This window comes from Garra rufa, chromosome 9 (genome assembly GCF_049309525.1).
Source record: "Garra rufa chromosome 9, GarRuf1.0, whole genome shotgun sequence".
Taxonomy (NCBI): Eukaryota; Metazoa; Chordata; class Actinopteri; order Cypriniformes; family Cyprinidae; genus Garra; species Garra rufa.
Genome location: NC_133369.1, coordinates 46563605 through 46587140, shown reverse-complemented (window position 1 = coordinate 46587140; position 23536 = coordinate 46563605). Strand labels below are relative to the sequence as shown.

At 36.2% G+C, this 23536-nt stretch overlaps 2 protein-coding genes across 3 annotated transcripts in view; one reads left to right on the top strand and one right to left on the bottom strand.

Annotated features, from left to right (window-relative positions):
* Positions 1-3154: 3154 nt before the first annotated feature.
* LOC141342231 (zinc-binding protein A33-like) lies at positions 3155-10647 on the top strand. Its single transcript, XM_073846636.1, has 6 exons — positions 3155-4395; positions 6177-6272; positions 6368-6598; positions 6748-6770; positions 6837-6955; positions 9519-10647. The coding sequence occupies exons 1-6, from the start codon at positions 4000-4002 to the stop codon at positions 10058-10060; spliced, it is 1407 nt and encodes a 468-aa protein (XP_073702737.1). The 5' UTR covers positions 3155-3999; the 3' UTR covers positions 10061-10647.
* Positions 10648-11504: 857 nt separating this feature from the next.
* Positions 11505-23536, bottom strand: part of limd1a (LIM domains containing 1a) — a 57592-nt gene continuing 45560 nt past the window's right edge. For both annotated transcript variants that reach the window (XM_073846634.1, XM_073846635.1), the window contains 3 exons: positions 16186-16237; positions 13006-13074; positions 11505-12762 (listed from right to left, as the gene is read on the bottom strand). In XM_073846634.1, the coding sequence (XP_073702735.1) occupies positions 12619-12762; positions 13006-13074; positions 16186-16237 (265 nt within the window). In that variant the 3' untranslated portion in view covers positions 11505-12618. The remainder of the gene's footprint in view (positions 12763-13005; positions 13075-16185; positions 16238-23536) is intronic.

The following is a 23536-nucleotide window of genomic DNA, read 5'->3' as shown; positions in this document are numbered from 1 at the left end:
AGACTGTGCCTTTGTGTCATGGTGTCCTTCAGGGGTCAGTTTTGGGTCTGGTTTCATTTGAAGTAACGGTACTATATGTAACATTGTCTAGAGTCACAAGTGTTAATGAAAAAGCTAGTGCTGGCTGCAGATGAAGTCTTAATTGTTGACCATTTTAAAGTCCATTTTAGACAACACGTGTCAGGACCTACTCATTGTCATAATCACACTTTAGATGTAATACTATCACATGGAACTGATATCAATGGAATTTGAAATTCTGCAGCTGAGTGATGATATCTCAGATCTTTATCTAGTCTCGTGTATACTCCATATAGCAAAGCTGCAAACTCAACTCCTTGTTACAAATATGGTAGAACTGAACATCTTTGTAAGACTACTCTGTAAATAATTGGTCACACTTTACATTAGGTGACCTTAACTAATGTGTACTTACATTTAAATTAATCATGTGGTACAATGCACTTATTGTGTACATACATGTTTTTGCATTGTACTTATCTTTTCTTAAAAACACTTGTTATTAATTTCTGTAATTACCACTGTTGACCCACCCCTTACACCCTAACCCACCCTTCAACCTAGCCATACCACCAAACCTGTCCCTAACCTTACCCATATCCCACCTTAATAGAAGCAAAAGTGCTTTGCAATGCAATATGACCACATTAAGTACATTGTACTTGTTTTTTGATGTAAGTACATAATAGTTACAGCCACCTAATATAAAGTGTGACCAAATAATCTTGCTGATTTGTCATATTTATTAGTAGTGTTTTCTGTCACCTAGAGATGCCACAATTCTCAATATAATATTTTTGATCTGTGCCTTACGGTTCAAGCAAGGGATAATGTACAGGCAGCCGGTAGTTATCGCAGAAATAAGCCCCGACAGTGTGATCAGGGTCCTGATCACACTGTCGGGGCTTATTTCTGCGATAACTACCGGCTGCCTGTACATTATCCCGCTTATTAAACGGCTACTTGCCACATAAGGAAAAAAAACTGGACATGAATATGAATTTGAAACCTTTTATTGGCATATTTGTTTTAATTTAACATTTTTATCCTTCCGCGAAACGATATAGTACCACGTGACTAACCTTCAAACTATGTACGTTAGTAAGACAATTTAAATAGATTAATGTCGAAATTTTCCATTGTTAATTGTGGTTGTCCAGTGTTTGTCACAAGATGGCGCCAAACGGTAATCTTTGTTGGCACGGAGGGATTTTAAACATACAAGTAGTACCGGCTATGCGTTATTACTTTGGAGCGGTGATTATTTGAAAAGAACGAACCTGCAAATGTCTCAACTGACCAATCAGAATCAAGCATTCCAAAGAGCCGTGTAATAAAGTTTATTAGCATAAACATGTGTTCAACTTTGGACAAGTGGTGACACTAGAGAGTTTGAGTTAGAGACTCCAAATTTTCTATGGTTAATGTGGAGACTGTTCTCTATCAGTGTGCCAAATTTCACAACTTTCCCGCAAGCGGTTCTATAGGCTGCCATAGACTCCATAGCGGAAGAAACGGAAGAAGAAGAACACCGACGGATACAAAAGGTGCCATAAAACAAAACTATTTATTTTTGTTTTATATTGCATTTTATTTATTTCTGTGCATTTTATTTCTCTCTGAACTGCCTCAGTTTGTTTACCCATAAGTCTACGCGCATTTGAAAAACACACTGAACATCATCCCTCGTAATGACTTGTAATGAGATGTTTAACTTGTTCTCCAACAAAACGTTTAAAATACCTTTCTTTTGTGATATGATGTGGCTTATTATTACAGAATGAGGCAAAATGTTTGTTTCTATCATCTTTTAATTTAGTCACAGACATAGCTGGTTGTGTTTGTTCATATTATGGATTTCTTGGAGCATCAGGAGTTCTATTACTTCTGTGATGCATATGTGGAGTTTCTGCGCGAGGGCGCCCTCTGGTGTCCGATATGAATGAAACAGACATTACATGTGTTCACAGCAGTCGATAATGCCCACTCTATTCATTTTTAGGTAAAAAGGTACGACAAATAATACTTCTCTCAAAATAAATTTAAAGTAGACATATAATAATGCATGACTTTCTCCAGTGTACAGGGTGTACAAGAAGATTTTGTTGTTAATTTATGCAAAAACAAGCCATCAGAACTGAACCAAACCAAAAACCATGGTTGAAAAACTGACATGGTATGAATTGAACTGTGGGTTCAACTGTATTGTTGCATCTCTAGTGTCCACTAGAGGACGCAGTGTGAGTTCCCATTCAAAGAAAGTTTTTATTTTTCTTCTCATAAAGATTCCGATATTAAAATTGATTACTCCAACAATAAAAACAACTTGCTAGGTTAGCCGATGACCTTAAAAGTCCATCAGTTCCAACTGCTGTTATCACTTTCTCTGACAAATGGGTGTGATGAGACCTTTTTCTGGTTTGGTCAGGTGATGTTCCTCTCAATGAACTCTTTGTATGAGGAATTAACTAGACAAGACAAGAGCTATTAAAAAGCCTCATGTCTGTGAAGTTTTGCTTAGAAAAGGCCTGGATATCCTTTCCACATAAAAGAAGGAAACTTGCATGCAAAAAAGTGTTGGCCCCCTTCCTGATTTTTTATTTTTTGCATGTTTTTCACACTTTAATGTTTCAGATCAGCAAACAAATGTAAATATTAATCAAAGCTAACACAAGTAAACACAACATGCAGTTTTTGAATGAAGTTTTTTTATTATGAAGGGAAAACAAAATCCCAACCATCATGGCCCTGTGTGAAAAAGTATTTGCCCCATAAACTTAATAACCAGCCTTAGCAGCAGCAATTGCAATCAAACGTTTGCGATAACTTGCAATGAGTCTGTTACAGCGCTTTGCAGGTATTTTGGCCCACTCATCTTAGCAGAATTGTTGTAATTCAGCCACATTGGAGGGTTTTCGATCATGAACCGCCTTTTTAAGGTCATGCCACAGCATCTCAATAGGATTCCGGTCAGGACTTTGACTAGGCCACTCCAAAGTCTTCGTTTTGTTTTTCTTCAGCCATTCAGAGGTGGATTTGCTGGTGTGTTTTGGATCATTGTCCTGCTGCAGAACCCAAGTTCGCTTCAGCTTGAGGTCACCAACAGATGGCCGGACAGACATTGTCCTTCAGGATTTTTTGGTAGACAGCAGAATTCATGGTTCCATTTATCACAGCAAGTCTTCCAGGTCCAGAAGCAGCAAAACAGCCCCAGACCATCACACTACCACCACCAGATTTTACTGATGGTATGATGTTCTTTTTCTGAAATGTTGTTTCTTTTATGCCAGATGTAATGGGACACACACCTTCCAAAAAGTTCAACTTTTGGACTAACAGTCTCGTCAGTCCACAGAGTATTTTCCCAAAAGTCTTGGGATCATCACGATGTGTTCTGGCAAAACGGAGACGAGCCTTTATGTTCTTTTTGCTCAGCAGCACTTTTTCACACAGGGCCATGTCGGTTTGGATTTTGTTTTCCCTTCATAAAAAAACCCTTAATTTAAAAACTGCACGTTGTGTTTACTTGTGTTATCTTTAATTAATATTTACATTTGTTTGATGATCTGAAACATTAAAGTGTGACAAACATGCAAAAAAAAAACAAAAAAAACCACCACTGTAAATAGTAAACAAAAATCATGTAAGAGAAAAAGATTTTCAACATCCTTAGTAAATATGGGGACAAATTCAGGGTTGTAGACTCCTGACATAATTCCTCTTGGAAGGCAAATTTGTGATCTCCTTTGCTTGTGTTCCTTCACTCTCACTTCAATACAAATAAATGTTTGAGAGTCACATTTGTGTGAGTCCTCTGAAGTAATCATTAACCTGTAACATGGATAATGACGATCACATGTTCACATATTAAACGTGCTGGAGAGACCAAAGGTTAGAATCAAACAAGGATATCCAGTGATAAGAAAAGCTTTCGGTTATAATGTTTTTCAAGCATAACTATAGAAAGTGCGGTAGAAAATGAGTTCCCTGAGTCAAATATCAGAGGAGGATCTGCTGTGCCCTGTGTGCTACGATATCTTCACTGATCCTGTGATTCTGTTGTGTAGTCACAGCATCTGTAGAGCTTGTCTGGAACAGTTCTGGAGCTCCAGAGGATTTCAGGAATGTCCAGTTTGCAGGAAAAGATTCACAGGATGTCAAACACCTGTTAATCTTGCACTGCGCAACATGTGCGAGTCATTCTTACAGAGAAGCTTGTCACAGTCATCTGAGGTGTTCTGCGATGTGCACGGAGAGAAACTCAAACTCTTCTGTCTGGATGATAAATATCCTGTGTGTCTGGTGTGCAGAGATTCAGAAAAACACCTTAATCACACATTCAGACCTGCTGATGAAGTCGCCCCGCTTCTAAAGGTAAAACATCTTTATTTTTCTTCAGGTCAAACGCGTCATTATGACTCTAGTGTACACTATCAAAAATATTTTCAAAGTTTTAAATAAAAGGTTACTGGAGAATATTTTACATGAAAAATGTTTTTCTACTTCAAAATGTCATGTTTAATTCAATGCGTTAGTTGTCATTTCTTTGTCATTTTAGTAAAATTTATTAGCAATTTCTACTTGGGAATTTTTTCATCATGTCTTTTTTTCTACTCCGTGTTTTATTCTTGTAATTGTTCTGGGTTCTTGTTTAATAGCAACAGACTTCCTTGTTACCTATTATTTGCACCTGGGTTATTGAAAAAATGCCGTTGGTGATGTGTAAATATGGGCGGAGATGTATCACTGTTTCTGGTTTCTTTGAAAGTGGTCATGCTATAAATTTAATATACAATTACAGGAGTAAAACTTTACTAACAATTACAAAATAACTAACTGCATATATATTTATATAAAACTATACAGTGTTTGGGAAAGTTACTTTTAAAAGTAATGCATTATAATATTGAGTTACTCCCTTAAAAAGTAACTGATTATGTTACTTAGTTACTTTTTATGGAAAGTAATGCGTTATGTTACTTTTGCGTAACTTTTTTAAATCTGGGCAGGGCTTGCTTGTTTGTTTTTAATATAAAAAGTTCTATTTTTGGCAAAAAATAAAAAGCCTTTTCTCACCAAAAGCCTCAGGCTTAGAGAAAAGTAAATTCACGTCTGTACAGTCGACCGCAGAAGAAAAAATGTGACCCTGGACCACAATCCAGTCTTAAATCGCTGGGGTATATTTGCAGCAATAGCCAAAAATACATAGTATGGGTCAAAATTATTGATTTTTCTTAAGTAAAGATCATGTTCCATGAAGATTTTTTGTAAAATTCCTACTGCAAACATTTCAAAATGTAATTTTTGATTAGTATTATGCATAGTTAAGAGCTCAATTTGGACAACTTTAAAGGTGATTTTCTCAGTATTTTGTTTTTTTTGCACCCTCAGATTCCAGATTTTCAAATAGTTGTATCTCGGCCAAATATCGTCCTATCCTAACAAACCATACATCAATAGAAAGCTTATTTATTGAGCTTTCATATGATGCACACATCTCAGTTTGGTAAAATTTAACCTTATGACTGGTTTTGTGGTCCAGGGTCACAAATGTCAACTCTTCAGCAATAAAAAAAGGAAAACAAACGTTAGATTATCTTGAGTCATGTTTGCTTATTAGTATGGATGAATTGAGTCATTGAAGGTCGCCAGCAAAGATATTGGTTAATAAAAGGATATTTGTATTATTTAACGTTTAATTATTATTATTTCATTTTGAGGAATACTGTATCTGTTTTTGTATTGAGTGAGATTTTTTTTTTGCATGTTCACATTTATTCTAGAACTAAAGTAACATCAATTAAAAAGTAATAGGTTACTTTACTAGTTACTTTACTTGTGTTACTGTTTCCGGGGTTCTGTGTTTTCCAAATTAGCGTTCACTAAATAGTCTGAGTTATAGTTACGGTTCTTTTTTTTATAGTACACAGAACTCTCAAAAAATCCAAAAAAAGATTTGATTTCGTCCATTCAATAACTTTTTTTAAAGACTTTTGAAGCTTATAAAATTACAATTTTAAAACAAACATCATTAAAGCAGAAATACCAAAAGAAATATGCGAGCGTTCGACTATAATTACATGAAATAGTCTTTTGCATGAAACCTAATTGATGAAGTTCCCCTGACTTAACAAACACTGTTTATTTAATTTTAGGAGGAACTGACGACTGCTTTAAAACATTTACAAGAAAAACTTGAGAGCTTTAAAGAAACCAAACAAACATTTGATGATGCAGCAAAACACATTAAGGTGAGAACTATAGAGTGGAATATTCTGGATTAAAGCATTTATTGGAAAATTAAAGTAGAAGAAGCGACGCAAAAGCATCTTTGTATTTTATACAGGTTCAGACTCAGCGGACCATGAGATGCTTGCAGGAGGAGTTTGAGCGGCTTCATCAGTTTCTGCGAGATGAAGAGAGGATCAGAATATCTGCACTCATAGAGGAGGAGAATTATAAGAGTCAGATGATGAAGGAGAAGATTGAACAAATGGACAGAGAGATAGAATCTCTTTCAAACAACATTGGAACCATTAAAAAAGATTTAGACGCTGCTGACATGCCCTTTCTACAAGTAAGAACTAACCTGTATTCTCAGTGTAATGTTTTATTGTATTTCTCATTTTTTATTGTTTTTATTTACAAAAATAAAGACATTAAAGTGACTCTCATCAAACTTGAGGTAGTCACATGTATCTTATTTCCTTTTTTTGTGTTTTGCAGAACTTCAATTTGTCAAAAGAAAGGTAAGTGAGCTGTTTCTCTCTGCAGTGCAGTTACTCTGTTTTTCTAGCTCCTTAATGTAATCGCAGAGCTCAGATCACACTGAAGGATCCAGTGATGCCTGCTGGAGCATTGATGAATGTGGCAGAACACCTGGGGAACCTGAAATTTGAGGTCTGGCAGAAGATGATGGAGATAGTTCAACTCAGTAGGTTTTGCATTTTTTTGTTTCAGCCAGTCACACGACTTATTCACTAATTATATATATAAATATATACACAGATGAGCAATTACATTATGAACACCCCCAGCCTGGAGCAGCGAGCGTGCCTTGCAACATTTACACCACCGAAGTGTCGTGTCAGAGTGTTTCATATCAGAATAGGGAAAGCTGCTGATTTATCAAAGTCAAAGTCAACTTTATTGTCAATTCTGCCACATGTACAGGACATACAGAGAATTGAAATTGCGTTACTCTCAGACCCATGGTGCATACATTAAATACAAACAGTAACATTAAATACAGAGGTAGAATTGAAAAAATACGAATAAATACAAATAAACATATAATGTATAAAAATTAAAAATGCAATATACAAGTAAGGGCACATGGTAGAGAGTGCAAACCATGTAAACAATATAGTGCAACAGAGCTTGTAAGTGTGTAAAAGTGTCAGAGCAGTCTTGTAACATGATTAGTTTGATAAAGGAGAAATTGTGATGGCACAGCACCTCAGAACTTCAATCTCAGAAAAGGGGCTCCTTGTGGGTTCTTCATGTGCTGTCGAACTGTTGCGTAAAGTACTCCACTGAGGGTGTAATTGTTGATACTGATACAATCCTGGCCCATGACATTTGTTTTTGCTAGACTGATGGTCAGCCCAAACTCATCAGCGGCACGAGCAAAGCTGTTAACAAGACACTGTAGTGCTTCCATGGTGTGGGCAATCAGGGCCCTGAGCACCTTTGTCTTTGCACGCAGATGTGCAAGGTTGAAGAGGTAGCCATCACTCCTAGTATGGATAAAGACACCATCTTCTGATTGACTGAAGGCGTGGAGCAACAGCAGGAGGGATAAGATGCAGAAAAGTGTGGAGGCAAGAACACAGCCTTGCTTCATGCCGCTTAGAATTGGAAATTTCCCTTTACTGAAGGGTACCTTTCATTTGATCGTGAAAGGACGCTATTACCGTCACAAGGTTGCGGGGACATCCAATCCTGTGAAAAGGGAAAGGAAAGGATGTGTCACCCATACTTGGGGAGCTGTGGGCATCCATATTGGAGAGTTCAGTGCCTTGTTCAAGGGACTCACCTCAGTCATGGTAGTGAGAGTGCTTGTTGTTCACTCCCCTCACCTACAATCCCTGCTGGACCTGAGACTTGAACCCGCAACCTTTGGGTGACAAGTCTGACTCTCTAACCATTAGGCCACAACTGCCCCAAAGAGACCATGTCGACTGTTGATCTCTGAGGTCTAAAGCCGCACTGTGCCTCTGGATAAATGCATTCAGCCAACACCAGGGGCCTCATTTATAAAACTTTCTTACGCACTGATTTGATCTTAGAGTGTTCGTACGATCAAATCCACGTCAAAGTACAGATTTATAAAAACCGTCTTTGACGTGGAAAAGTATTTATCTCCACGTCAGATTCCAGGGGCCTCATTTATAAAGACTTGCGTAGAAACCATCCTTGATTTTATCTAAGAACTTTTCTAATTTGATCGTAAGAGCGATTCAGAGAAACGAACGTACCACGAAATCCATGCGTACGCCAGTCATTCGGTTATAAATCACAAATGATCGTGGAATTGTGTGCAGCTGAATGTTCCGCCGTCGAAACGCCCCTGCTTAATTAATTAACATATAAAATGAGCTCATTCCTAAAGCAAAAACTCTGTGACAATGGCAAGTAAAAAGGAGCGCAAGAAATCAAATTATAGTGAGGCTGATCTATCTGCAATACCAGGCATTATCACAAGGAAACGGTCGTACGCCAAGCTGGAATCTGACGTGGAGATAAGTACTTTTCCACGTCAAAGACGGTTTTTATAAATCTGTACTTTGACGTGGATTTGATCGTACGAACACTCTTAAGATCAAATCAGTGCGTAAGAAAGTTTTATAAATGAGGCCCCTCCTTGGCGTACAACCGTTTCCTTGTGGTAATGCCTGGGGCCTCATTTATAAAGACTTGCGTAGAAACCATCCTTGATTTTATCTAAGAACTTTTCTGATTTGATCGTAAGAGCGATTCAGAGAAACGAATGTACCACGAAATCCATGCATACGCCAGTCATTCGGTTATAAATCACAAATGATCGTGGAATTGTGTGCAGCTGAATGTTCCGCCGTCGAAACGCACCTGCGTCATTTTAATTAACATATAAAATGAGCTCATTCCTAAAGCAAAAACTCTGACAATGGCAAGTAAAAAGGAGCGCAAGAAATCAAATTATAGTGAGGCTGAACTATCTGCAATACCAGGCATTACCACAAGGAAACGGTCGTACGCCAAGCTGGAATCTGACGTGGAGATAAGTACTTTTCCACGTCAAAGACGGTTTTTATAAATCTGTACTTTGACGTGGATTTGATCGTACGAACACTCTAAGATCAAATCAGTGCGTAAGAAAGTTTTATAAATGAGGCCCCTGGTATTTCACGTCATAAAGGCTGAGAGGTTAAAGGTATTCTGTATTTTGTGAATGTGAGATTGGTGTGTCTCCATAATCAATGATGACAAATATATATTGTGATGATTCCCATCAGCTCCGGTCACACTGGACCCCAACACTGCGCATCCTCTGCTGTTCCTGACCGATGATCTGACCAGTGTGAAATCCAGCACTGATGGACAACAGTATCCAGAAAATCTAGAGAGATTTGACTATTACCACTGTGTGCTGGGCTCTGTGAGCTTAGACTCTGGAACACACTTCTGGGATGTGGAGGTCCAAAACAACACATGCTGGTCTGTTGGAATAACTACAGCATCTAACCAGAGAAAAGGAGGAGTTTTCTTTGACTCTGGAGTGTGGCGCATACGTTATATGGCTGATCAGTACACATCACAGTCACCGCTAATGCCCCGCACGCATTTAGCTGTTGATAAGCAACTAAAGGTGATCAGAGTGCAGCTGGACTGGGACGGAGGAAAGATTTCATTCTCTGATCCTCTTACTAAAACACATCTGTGCACTTTCACCAGCACATTTACAGAAGAAGTCTATCCATTTCTCTATAGCAGCTGTACAGATTTCCCTCTCAGAATCTTACCTCTGAAGCTTAGTATCAACGTAGAGCCTAAATAAAGCTTCTGCATTGAAAAAAAATAATGATTTTGTTTTTTGGTGCAGGATTTAATTATTTCATTTTTGGGGTTTATGTTGTGCCTCTGCAGCACCATTTGGATGTCAAGTGTCCATTTAAGTGAAATGTATATTGCTTGTAAATTTAGGCATGTAGTAAATTACTCAAAATAATCAGCTATTCAGTTCATTTGTAACACTTTGCACTTTGTTGTTCTGGGTTAGTCTACTTTAGGTAAACAATAAAATTGTACATTATGCAATATTTTATGTGATAAGACGCTGATAATACATGGAATAAATGTGTATCCTTCTGAGAAAATGGCACCATATTTGATTTACTGGAAAATGATACTGCTGAATTTGCAAGAGATCACATTTTGCCACCTGGACAAACAGCAATATTGTGATAAAGTTGTCAAATGCTATTGTGAATAAAAACGTTTAAGATTAAGATTTTCAAGCGTAAATCTTCATACTACTACCCGCCAATCTTAAATTTGTAGTTACAGCCATACAAATTACAGTAACAATTGTTATGAACCCTAAAACGAATTTATTGAATGTCAGTGACTTTGGATATTATAATTTTTTATTTAAGTAATGTTTTTGGCCATAAACATAGTTGTAGAATGACAGTGAAAACATGTCGAAATTTCAACAAAAGCCTAATGTAGCAAAAAAAAAAAAAAGTTTTTATAAAAGTGGATGGGACCGAGCACTGGTCCTTCGGGTACCTCTTAGCTGTGTAGTGCTTATACTGGTTTTAATGTGAAAAAAAAAAATCATGTTGTTTTTTTAAATATGTATATATATGACCCAGGACCACAAAACCAGTCATAAGGTTAAATTTTACAAAACTGAGATGGATACATCACATGAAAGCTTAATAAATAAGCTTTCTATTGATATATGGTTTGTTAGGATAGGGCAATATTTGGTCGAGATACAATTATTTGATAATCTGGAATCTGAGGGTGCAAAAACATTTAAATAATAAGAAAATCACCTTTAAAGTTGTCCAAATTAAGTTCTTAACAATGCATATTACTAATCAAAAATTACATTTTGATATATTTATAGTAGGAATTTTACAACAAATCTTGCCAAAAAATGTATTTTTGGCTATTGCTACAAATATACCCCAGCGACTTTAGACTGCTTTTGTGGTCCAGGGTCACATATATAGATTTTTTTTCTTCTATGTTACATAAAAGATATTTTGAAGAATGTTGGTAACCAGTTTTGGGGATCATTGACTTTTACTGTTTGGACATAAACATTTGTCAAAATATCTTTAATGTTCCACAGAAGAAAGTCAGATTTGGAACAACATAAGAGTAAACAATAACAGAATCTTAATTTTTGAGTGAACAGTCCTGAAACAATACTGATACATTTTTATAAATCAAATAAATGCATCACATCCTAATTTTTAACAGGAGCAGATGGATAGATTAGTAACACTGAGGAAGATCTGAGAACATTTAACCACTTAACCTGTGAAAACCATCAAAACAATAGGCATAGAAATTATTTAATAAGTCTTTCCGATGGTAACTTTTAAACAATATAGGTGAGCTAAGCTGGAATTACATTTGTGAATTTCTCAAGAATAGCTTTTGTGATCTGATTCACCAAACTTGGCAAACAACCCAACATTACATTGTGCCAAATCTTTATTGAACTAAATGTACAAACATTGAAAGGCTTTCACAGAAGATCTAAGTCTAAAACAACAGCCTTGGATTGTGGAAATGCACCTGATTGCATCACTGAATATGAAAAACTCACTTCATGGCCAATCAACTGACAGATCGTCATTGTTAAGCCAGTTCAATCGATGTGATCAATCAGAAATGCTGTATTGGTACACATGCACAAATATCTGCATTAGCTTTTGGAATAAACAATTACTGTTCATGTTTATCTGTGAAAATGAAATTGCATTAGACAAAATAAAAAGCTTACTACTTAGTGTTCATGCAACTGGGGGCGTATTATAATAAATATACATTCATAAATAGGCATATCTATTTATTTGGTCTGTTAAAAGGTGCACTCATTAAAGTTTTGAACACTTTCTTTTGTGTAATTGGGCACGTCTGCAATGCCATCAGTAACCAAAACACAGCTGTTTGATACAGCGTCTCCACTGTTGCTGCCAGTGTAAGTCTAAAACAACAGGCCATATTGACCAGCACAGGATAGTCAAAACAATTACTGAGCACACCTTTAATTAAATAAATGTTACACTATTAGATTTCAAACGATATATGTAATGTTTTGCCTATTTACAAAAATCTGTAGCAATATTTTTGCACAAGCCAATGGCTCATTGTTTACAGCATTTGTATTATACAAGCAATCTAAACTATTTTCTTTTTGAATCCAATCTCATAAAATATTAATCAATGCAAACCTCAAAAATAATTCAGGTAAATAATACAATGCATAATAACAACGTTTGTAATCTCAGTTGTAATTTTTGGCAATGCAATAGCTGAGCATCTTTGGCAAACGCTGACATCTCTGAACACCCACTAGGTGGAGGCAGATCTTTAAAACTGACTGTGGTAGCTGTTTACAGCGGACGGCGAGGTGCCAGGGTCGATGTGTTTGAGGTGACACGCGTGACAGAGCAGGTGTCCGTCCAGAGGATAGCAGCGGTGACCCTCCTCGTCATTCAGCTCCATGTGACAGTCCTGCGGGAAGAGAGAGATTCACTCGCATGACACTTCGACTTCATGCTCCTTTGTTCCAAGACATCAGTAGATCCTTGTTAATATCACATGTCAAGGCATGCAGGCCTCAAGGGGAAGTACGGATTTGTTTTTCAACAAATGATTTTTTTTACCTAAACTAACCATTGGGAATGACATTAAATGATCACAGATGAGACTTGCACTGTGTTCTATTGTTGTTGTCGTCCCCAAAGTTGAACTCACCTCACAGTGATAACACTCCACGTGGTAGTCCTTGTCCATCGAAACCACTCGAATGGTTTCATCTGATCCCTATGAGAGTAAACAACCAGTGAGACGACAAAACATCTAGAAAACACAACTTAACACGTCCAATGATATGACTATATCGAAAGCTCTCTACTCCCATAAAAATGTACAGATAAGGTACTCACCCCCTTTCTTCAGTCATAAAGAAATTGTTTTTTTGGAGGAAAACATTTCAGGATTTTTCTCCATATAGTGGACTTCCATTGTGTGCCGAGGTTGAACTTTCAAAATGGAGTTTAAATGCAACTTTGAATGATCCTGAATGCAGTTGTAAACGTTCCCAGCTGAGGATAAAGGGTCTTATCTAGCGAAACGATTGGTTATTTTATTTATTTTTTATACAATTTAAATACTTTTTAACCTCAAATTCTCATCTTTTCTCTCCCTGTGATATGCATGAGTAGTCTGTGCATCTCTGGTTCAAAACAGTTAGGGCATGTCAGAAAACTTGCATCTTATTTTCTCCCTCACCATCAAAAATCATTTCAAAATGATCCTACATCGCTGCAGAAATACTGAACCAGTGTTTGCAAAGTGAACATGCAAAGAAGGTCAAACACCCTTAAAAAGGTTCAGGCAGAGAGACAAGACAAGACGACAAGATGAACATTAAAAGAATATAAATTGTAATTTTTTATTAAAATAAATCAATTGTTTCACTAGAACCCTTTGAAGCTGCATTTAAACTGCATTTTGGAAGCACCATAGAAGTCCACTATATGGAGAAAAATCCTCAAATCTTTTCCTCAAAAAACTATTTCTTTACAACTGAAGAAAGAAAGACATGAACATCTTGGATGACAATGGGGTGAGTACATTATCTGTACATTTTTGTTCTGAAAGAGACTTTTTCTTTAAACGGGATGCCCATTTTCCACAAGTTCTTTAGAGTCTTTATGAAATGTCTGCAACAAACTTTGGTTAAAATTCCTTAATGGCTGGTAAATCAACAGTTTTTACCTAGTCAAAACAGTGTTGTTTTCGTCAACGATGACGAAATCATTTCGTTGACGCCACTTTTTTTCATGACGATAACGAGACGATGACGAGATAAAAATGGCTCGTTGATGACTAAAACATGACGAGACGTGTGTGAGTTTTCGTTGACGAGACGAGAATAGACAAATGTTAGTGGGTGGTCCGTCAGACGTTTAAAGTGCATGACATTTCCGCTTATTGTGCATGCCAATTAAAACTTTAAAAGTATCTGCCGCTATGGCAAGCCGTTTTAGCATTAAATACTCTTTGCTATACTAGTATGGCAAGCCGTTTTAGCATTCCATCCTTGTTTGTCTTTTATGTTCTAAAACATTCCTTCATTATTGTAATTATTGGTGAAAATAGTCGATCCGGAAGCCCACATTGTGTTGAACTATAGATCTACTATTTTCAGAACTTACAAGTGACACTACCCAACAGCAAAATACTTACTGACCTATATTAATTTGTTAAAAGACTACTTTTTTCCCTTTTTTTGACTAAAACTAGACTAAAACCTTTTTGACTTTTCGTCGACTAAAACTAGACTAAAACCTTTTTGACTTTTCGTCGACTAAAATTGGACTAAAACTATCACATATAGAAGTGACTAAAATTTGACTAAAACTAAGAAGCATTTTAGTCCAAAAGACTAAGACTAAGACTAAATCTAAGATGGTTGTCAAAAACAACACTGAGTCAAAAACAGCGTTTTGGTATAATAGTAATTCACTTCGTCCTCAGTGGCTCTGATTTCGGGAGACTCTTATGTTTACTTCTACATCCAATTACAAAACACCTGCATTGCTTATGAGTTGTCACTACAGTTGTTTCAATACAGAGAAAATGGCGGACAAGATATTAATGGCTGAGGAAAAAAAACATGCTAAAACGGGGCAGTACGTTTGTATATATGATATATATGATGTTGAGGTTTTTGTTTAAAAAAATGGAGTGAATGGATTTTTTATCATTGTAGGGTGGTTGTGTCCACACACTGCTAAGATACATTTACAGCTGAGGTCAAAAGTTTACATACACCTTGCAGAATCTGCAATGTTAATTACTTTACCAAAATAATAGTATTTAGTAACTCACATTTTAACTGCAGTCTCAAAATAAAATATCCAGTGACTGGCACTAAATAACGTGTTATTTTAGTTTTCTCTAAAACGGTTAAATGTGACTTTGCATATATAAAATTGTACATATCATGGTAAATCATGCACTATGGTAAAAGAGTTTTGAAGTCATAATATTGCATTGTGCAGTATTGTGAGCCACATAAAAATTAAGTCTTCATTAATCATTAATTTGCCCCTTAATCATTTGTGTGAAAAGGAATAAAGGTCGTTGGCGTTTTACTGCCTCTAGTGTTCATTTCAGCTTAAACTGCTGTATATTTAAGGTACATTTTTGGAGTGCTGCAGGAATGTAGATAATGCTTATTGCTATTAATGGAACAGCTCACCCAAAAATGAATATTCCGATATTATCTAGTCCTTGTCAATATGAACTGTTGTTTTATTGTTTTTGGGTCAACTATTCCTTTTTGTTTTCTGATCTTTTCTGTGATGGTTCAGCTGTGAACAGTGTTAATGTTACACTATGCTGTGATCAGAGAAGAGGAATTCCTGTGGAGTTTCTCATAAGAGCCTCCATGCAGGTGCAAGATAACTGAGCTCTTGCTGGTGTTGGAGAGCAGCATGCCTCGCGGGTCATCTCTAATTATAGACAAGGGGGGGCTTTAACAAATTACACATGCCCTAACTTAGTAGTAATCACTCATTCATCAGTGCTAACAGAATTACATTCAGTAACAGGCCTAAAGGAGGTGTAAGTGTTCTGGAATGACCTAGATGTTCTGGATAGTTTAAGTAACTATTTGCAATAGTCTACTCATGCTCTGTTTGGTTAATTTGTCCCATAACAAGCGAAAAGACTTCATACGTCTAGTATTGGCAGTGCTTTGACACGTGGCTCTAATTCTGAGAAAGCTGATTCTATGACACAGACTGAGAATGTGGCTCATCTAAAAGTGATTTTCCTGGGGTTTTACTGATTGCTTTTTACAGCTAAATGAGATTTGTTTCTGTATGAAGAGTTTATAGAGTACAGGTTGAATTGGTGTCTTACCTCAGACGGCAGGATTGGCTGATTACATGCTGCACATTTAGGAGCAAGAACTCTGAAGACGAAAAGAGAAAGAATATTAATTACACAGATCTTCCACTAAATGGCAATTAAAGTTATATCAGCATGACTCTTCATCCATATTTTTTAGGCCAAATACTTTTATACTAAAATATTAAAAAATATTAGTATTTGGCCACTTTAGCCACACTTAAAGGGGTAGTACACCCAAAAATGAAAATTGGATGTCTATCTGCTTACCCCCAGCAGATGAAGATTTTTAACTCAAACCGTTGCAGTCTGTTAGTCATTTAATGGCAGTCAATGGGATCCATGGTTGTGAGAGTCAAAAAACATACACAGACAAAACCAAATTAAACCCTGCGGTTTGTGACGATACATTGAGGTTTTAACACATGAAACAATCGGTCTGTGCAAGAAACTGAACAGAATTTATATAATTTTTTATCTCTGATCCACCGCAATATCCAAGGCTGTATCCGAAATCGCCCCCTATACCCTCAAATAGGGCACTATTTGAGGGGACAGCCATTTTAAGTGGTGTTCGAAACCATAGTGGACGTTCTCGAGTGCACTCATTCAATCCCACAATGCACCGCAAAAACGAGTGTACAACCGATGTACGCTCAACAGCTAGAGATAACCCATAATGCACTGTGAGAGTCGCGCGCCGACTGAATTCCCACGTCTCACCAGACGATGGCGCCCGCAGCTGAATCATCCATCCGTTCATTTTACAACGCGCTCCTCCACTGCGTAATGCAGTGTACAACACAGGTACAAATTTGTTGTAAATTGATTATTAAATTGTTTAACCAAGGTTTATACATAAACTCCTTGACATAGTTCAAGATAAATCCTTTAATCTTACTACTCGAACTGTCCGTTTTAAATGATTGTTAAACAGTAAGCAATACTATGCAAAAGCGTCAGTCCTTCCGGTGCGCTTAGTGTCCGAATTCACTCACTCGTTTTCATTCACTCCTTCAAGTGAACTGTACGAGTGGACTAATGTAGGGAATAGTGAATAGGGTGTAGGGGGCGATTTCGGGTACAGCCCAACTGTCCTGAGTGTGTTCACAACAGCCGATAAAAATGTTATAAATACTGTTCAGTTTCTTGCACAGGCCGATTGTTTTGCATGTTAAGACCTTAATGTATCGTCACAAGCCGCAGGGTTTAATTTAGTTTTGTCTGTGTATGTTTTTTTGACTCTCAAAGCCGTGGGTCCCATTGACTGCCATTATATGACTGACAGACTGCAACGGTTTGAGATAAAAGTCTTCATTTGTGTTCTACTGAAGAAACAAAGTCACCTACATCTTGGATGCCCTGGGGATAAACATCAAGCAGATAAATATTAAATTTAATTTTTTGGATGAACTACCCCTTCAAAATATGTCTTAACGCCATTACATAACTCAATATATAAATTTAAAAGAAAGTGTCTTCTTCAAGCAAATGATGCAAGATCTTTTCTCAGAACAGATTGGTTATGGGGGTTATAGCCAATAGTAAACGTTCCCCTAGTGGGGGAAAACAAATATTAAGTGTATTTTTAAATGTGTTTATTTTGTGCTAAGTATACTATAAATACATTTATATATCTATGTGCTTAAAAATACCCTGCAATTGTACTTTTGGTATACTAAACTGAAACAAATAATTTTGTGCTTAATGCACTTTAATTGTGTGGAAGTAGTGCTGAGGTCCACCAAAGTGGAAGTAATGCAAGTATACTTCAGGTGCACTTTAAAGGATTAGTTCAGAATTTATTTATTTATTTATTTGAGGAAAACATTTCAGGATTTCTCTCCATGTAGTGGACTTCTACGATGCCCGCAAGTTTGAACTTCTAAAATGCAGTTTAAATGAAGCTTCAAAAGGCTCTTAATGATCCTAGGAGAGGAAGAAGGGTCTTATCTAGTGAATTATTAGTATTTTGAAACAAATTGACAATTTATATACTTTTTAACCTCAAATGCTCATCTTGTCTGTGTGATCCGGGTCACTACAGTAAGGGTATGTCGAAAAACTCCCGTCTCATTTTCTTCCCTAACTTAAGACCCTTCTTCCTCGGCTGGGATCGTTTAGAGCCCTTTGAAGCTGCATTTTGGAAGTTCAAACTTGGGGGCACCATACATATCCATTCAATGGAGAGAAATCCTGAAATGTTTTCCTCAAAAAAAAAACAATTTCTTCACAACTGAAGAAAGAAAGACATGAAAATCTTGGATGACAAGGTAGTAAATACATTATCTGTAAATTTTTGTTCTGAAAGTGAACAAATCCTTTAAATATCTTGCATTTAAAGATTGATATTATACAGAGATCATACAAGCGTATTAACAGTGTTATTAAAACACATTTCAGGCATAATATAAAGAAATACTCCAAATAAAGTTTAATTATAATTTTATATCAGTAAGTCTTAAGTGATATGTTAATGGATACTTAGTATATTTAGTATGAAATTGTGTATTTTAAATAAATTATGGCACAGTTTTGCAAGTGTGACACTGCAAGTATACAACAGTTCAATAAACAAGTTAACTTACATTTTAGAAACAATTTTAGTTACTTTCTTTTTGGCAGACAGCCTATTTTTGCTCCATCCACTAAAGTTTGGGCACCCCTGTAAATTTTCAACATTTTCCTTTATAAATCATTGGTTGTCTGGATAAGAAATTTCAGTTAAATATATCATATAGGAGACAAGCACAGTGATATTTGAGAGGTGAAATAAAGTTTATATGATTTATGGAAAGTGTGCAAGAATTATTTAAACAAAATTAGGCGTGTGCATAAATTTAGGCACCCTTGTCATTTTATTGATTTCAATACCTTTAGCACTAATTATTAGAACTCAAAATTGGTTTGGTAACCTCAGTGACCCTTGACCTCCATACACAGGTGAATCCAATCATGAGAAAGTATTTAAAGGAGGCAAATTGTAAGTGTTTCTCCTCTTTGCATCTTCTCTAAAGAGTGGCAACATGGGAGCCTCAAAACAAGAAAACTCTCAGATGACCTGAAAACAATGATTATTGAACATCATGGTTTAGGGGAAGGATAAGAAAGCTGTCTCAGAGATTTAAGCTCTCAGTTTCAACTGTGAGGAACATTGTGAGGAATTGGAAGACCAGAGGCACAGTTCTAGTTAAGGCCCGAAGTGGCAGACCAAGAAAAATCTCAGATAAGCAGAGGCGCAGGATGGTGTGATTTAAAGCGGGCTGTCCATGCTCGGAAACCATCAAACCTGACTGAACTGGAGATGTTTTGTAAAGAAGAATGGTCCAAAATACCTTCTGCCAGAATCCAGACTCTAATTGGAAGCTATAGAAAGCGTTTAGAGGCTGTTATTTCTGCAAAAGGAGGATGCACAAATTTTTTTGTTAATTTTTCTTTTGTGGTGCCTAAATTTATGCACATGCCTAATTTTGTTTAAATAATTCTTGCACACTTTCCATAAATCATATAAACTTTATTTCACTTCTCAAATATCACTGTGTTTGTCTCCTATATGATATATTTAACAGAAATTTCTTATCCAGACAACCAATGATTTATAAAGGAAAATGATGAAAATTTACAGGGGCGCCCAAACTTTGGCATACCACTGTAGTTTTGAGAAAAAAAAAAAAAAAAAAAAAAAAGCCAACAATAACCATTCTCCATTTCGGAGGAATACAAAGTGGTGAAATTAATTTGCATTTTTGAACAAAATGGTTAAAGGAGTAGTTCACTTCCAGAACAAACATTTACAGATAATTTACTCTCCCCCTTATCACTCAAGATGTTCATGCCTTTCTTTCTTCAGTTGTAAAGAAATTATGTTTTTTGAGGAAAACATTTTAGGAATCATCTCCATATAGTTGACTTCTATGGTGCCCGCAAGTTTGAACATTTGAGGTTAAAACGTATATAAATTGTCAATATTTTTTTAAAATAACCAATCGTTTCATTACATAAGACCCGGCTGGGATCATTTAGAGCCATTTGAAATTGCGTTTAAACATTTTTTTAGAAGTTCAAACTTTCTGCACCATAGAAGTCCACTACAAGGAGATAATTCCTATAATGTGAAAAAAAAAAAACAATTTCTTTACAACTGAAGAAAGAGAGACATGAACATCTTGGATGACAAGTGAGTGAGTACAATATCTGTACATTTTTATTCTGGAAGTGAACTACTCCTTTAAGTGAATAATTCAACTACTCGATTGTAAATCCTCTAGTTACTTAAAACCAATTTCGTGGAATATTTGCTTTGATATTTTGTTATCTAACGCAATGAAAATCATACATTTATATGTGGGGTTAAATACTTTTTTGGGTCACTGCATGACTTGGAAGTAAAAGGCGAATTAAAGAGGTACTGGACTAGAATGCAGATCTGCTGGCTCTTTGATTAGCCTGTGAATAGCTCAATCCCAGAAGGACAGAGTGGAAAAGCACTGTTTGATTTCATCTCCATATGGTCACCACCTGACTGACTGTCTGGGGTTTTGGAACAACAGTAATCATCGCTCAGTTCACTGCTCACGGCAAAGGATGCATGAGAAGAATTTGCAGTGCAGCAAATTGCGCGCACACACACACACACACACACACACACACACACACACAGCAATAAAAATCACAATAAAATGTCATTACATCAAGCTACTGCTAGGAAAATGCCTGTTATGGCGTTATTCTTTAGTCAAAAGTTATGAGCGTGTAAGACATGCTCACGAGCACATTATGTTATTTCACACGCGCAAAAATGAACCTTCAGCTGGCATGATAAAAGTACTCGCGCACAAATTCAACAACCGAGAGGTGTACAGGCAGCTGCGCGCGAGCGCCTGGCATACTCTCATAGGTTAACTCTGCTTGTACAGTGGAATCCTGCTCGCGCGCAGCGGGCTTCTGCTCGCGGAGTGCTGTTTTGCTCGCACAGTGGATTTCTCCTCGCTCAGATGATTTCTGCTCCCTCGAGTCTAGATGACTTTTGACAATTTGGGGGCGGAAACCAAGGAGGGCACTGACTCTGTTATGATTGGTCACTTTCATCATAATCACACCCACAGGGACATCCTTGTACCTTGATTGACAGCTCTCATTACAGTAAGCACGGAGGTGGGTTAAGTTACCCCCGAAGAAGAGTCGGAATGAATTAGAATGAGTTTTCTAATATACATAAACTGTCTCTCCACGTATAAAATGCTGCGCAGATCATAGTTAAATCAATAACCATATTTTTGAGAAATAAGTAACGTAACTAGCTAGCCTATCGTTCTGTAGCTAACGCCTTAGCCAACACTTGTGATGCTGATCGCCCGACACTCATTTTAAAACTTTTAATCTTTAAAAACTGCATCTTAGACAGCTAACATTAGGCTAACTGAATCATAACATAATTGTTTTCACATGTAAAAGTGCTATTCTTATTGACGCTGATTTAATGCATTTGATTTTGCAGGCTAACCTTGTCCCTTATTGTGTTTTTTACTGCGGTCAAGCCAGCCGCGCCTTAAAATACACGGTCAAGCCAGCCGCACTTTTTTTACTTGCGCGTGTAATCGTGCACTTACGGTAATGCATGTAAAGAAGCTGTTAAACCGGCGTTTCCTATATACTTTATATTCGTATGTTTATAAATACTTTACATTAGTCCATAAACGTTTGTATTGTATATTAATTATTCTAAATAATTTATAGAATAATACTATTAATGTGTTTTATTCCGTTTTTTTTATTTTGATGTTTGTTGTGTGTGTGTGTGAGTAGGCTCTCTCTCTCTCACTGACTATATATAGAAGAAGAAAAAGCCTTCACACCGGCGTTTCCTTTTAGTTTATGCAATTTTGTGCATAAACGTTTGTATTTGTACATTTTTAAATAATTTATTAATGTTAATAAATGTTAATATAAAAGTGTTTTATTTAATCTTTTATTTTAATGTTTGTATTTGTGTGTATATATGTTTGTAAATACTTTAAATTTCTACATAAACGTTTGCATTGTACATTAATAATTCTAAATATTTTATTAATGTTAATAAATGTTAATATAAATGTTTTATTTAATCTTTTATTTTAATATTTGTATATATGTGTGTATATTAATATTAATAATTCTAAATAATTTATTAATGTTGAGAAATGTTAACATTAATGTTTTTTATTTATTTTTGTTTTGTTTTTCCAGTGTTTATATATATATATATATATATATATATATATATATATATATATATATATATATATATATATATATATATATATATATGTCCCATTTTTTAAACACTTTTCTTTACAGATTTGCTCATTCTTTAAATTCACATTTGTTCCAAAGTGATCCTGGCTATCAAATTATTAATTTCAAGCAAGGTTATTTTTGTAAACGAAAACTAAAACTAAGACGAAAACTTGATCAAAAAACATTTTCGTAAACTGAAATAAAATAAAAATGTCAAAATAAATGAAAAACTAGAACGAAACGAAACTAACAACTTTTACTGAAAAACTAACTGAAATAAAATAATAATTATCAAAAATAAATAATCGTTTTCGTAATCATTATGTTCTCACCCCATGGCGGAAAAATAAAGGCTGCAACATGAACAGCACCTGAATTAAATCTAGGCTACTGTAACAGAGGCCAGCTGGTAGGTGCTGTGCAGGTAAACCTCACTCCCCGATCTCAAGAGACGCACTAGCGACCGATGCTCGAGGTTGCAGCCTTTTAGCCTCCTTGTTAGTGCGTCCGCCTCCCGTGCCGGAGACTCGGGTTCGAGACCCGCTCTGAGCGGCTGCGGTAGGACCCGGGTGTGAGGGGTTACACTACTGCATCAGTTTTTATTGATGTATTTTATGTAATACAAGCGATCAAACCAATATACTGGAGCTTAATCGTTAAATGATAGAGATTCAAACCCTCACGCTATCATTTGTAAATGACAACGATTCCTCATGTCAATTAAAACCTTTGAAAAGTCTTACCGGAACATTCAAATCTATATTTGCACAGCCGCTGACAGAGAGAGCGCTCATCATGTTTATGTAAAAAAAAAAAAAAAACAAAAAAAAACAGCTTCACAAACAGTCTTTTCGAATACCCAGTCGTTAATATTATCACAGCAATATTCTGATTAAAGGTCATAGTTTGGATACAAACACTGATGTGATGTCTATGGTAGAGATCAAAACAGCACGTCGTTTTTTGAAAGTAATTGGCGCTTCACGTAATGTTTGTGTCATTGCTTTGTTTCGCCACTAGATGGAAACAACTGTTAAAAAATGTATTTGTCTGACTACTAGAGATTGATTCAAAAACGCAGATTCAT

Coding starts and splice junctions, on each gene's coding strand:
- LOC141342231 (XM_073846636.1), top strand. CDS start 4,000: ATGAGTTCCCTGAGTCAAATATCAGAGGAGGATCTGCTGTGCCCTGTG. Junction 6,273..6,367: donor ATGCAGCAAAACACATTAAG/GTGAGAACTATA, acceptor TATTTTATACAG/GTTCAGACTCAGCGGACCAT. Junction 6,599..6,747: donor CTGACATGCCCTTTCTACAA/GTAAGAACTAAC, acceptor TGTGTTTTGCAG/AACTTCAATTTGTCAAAAGA.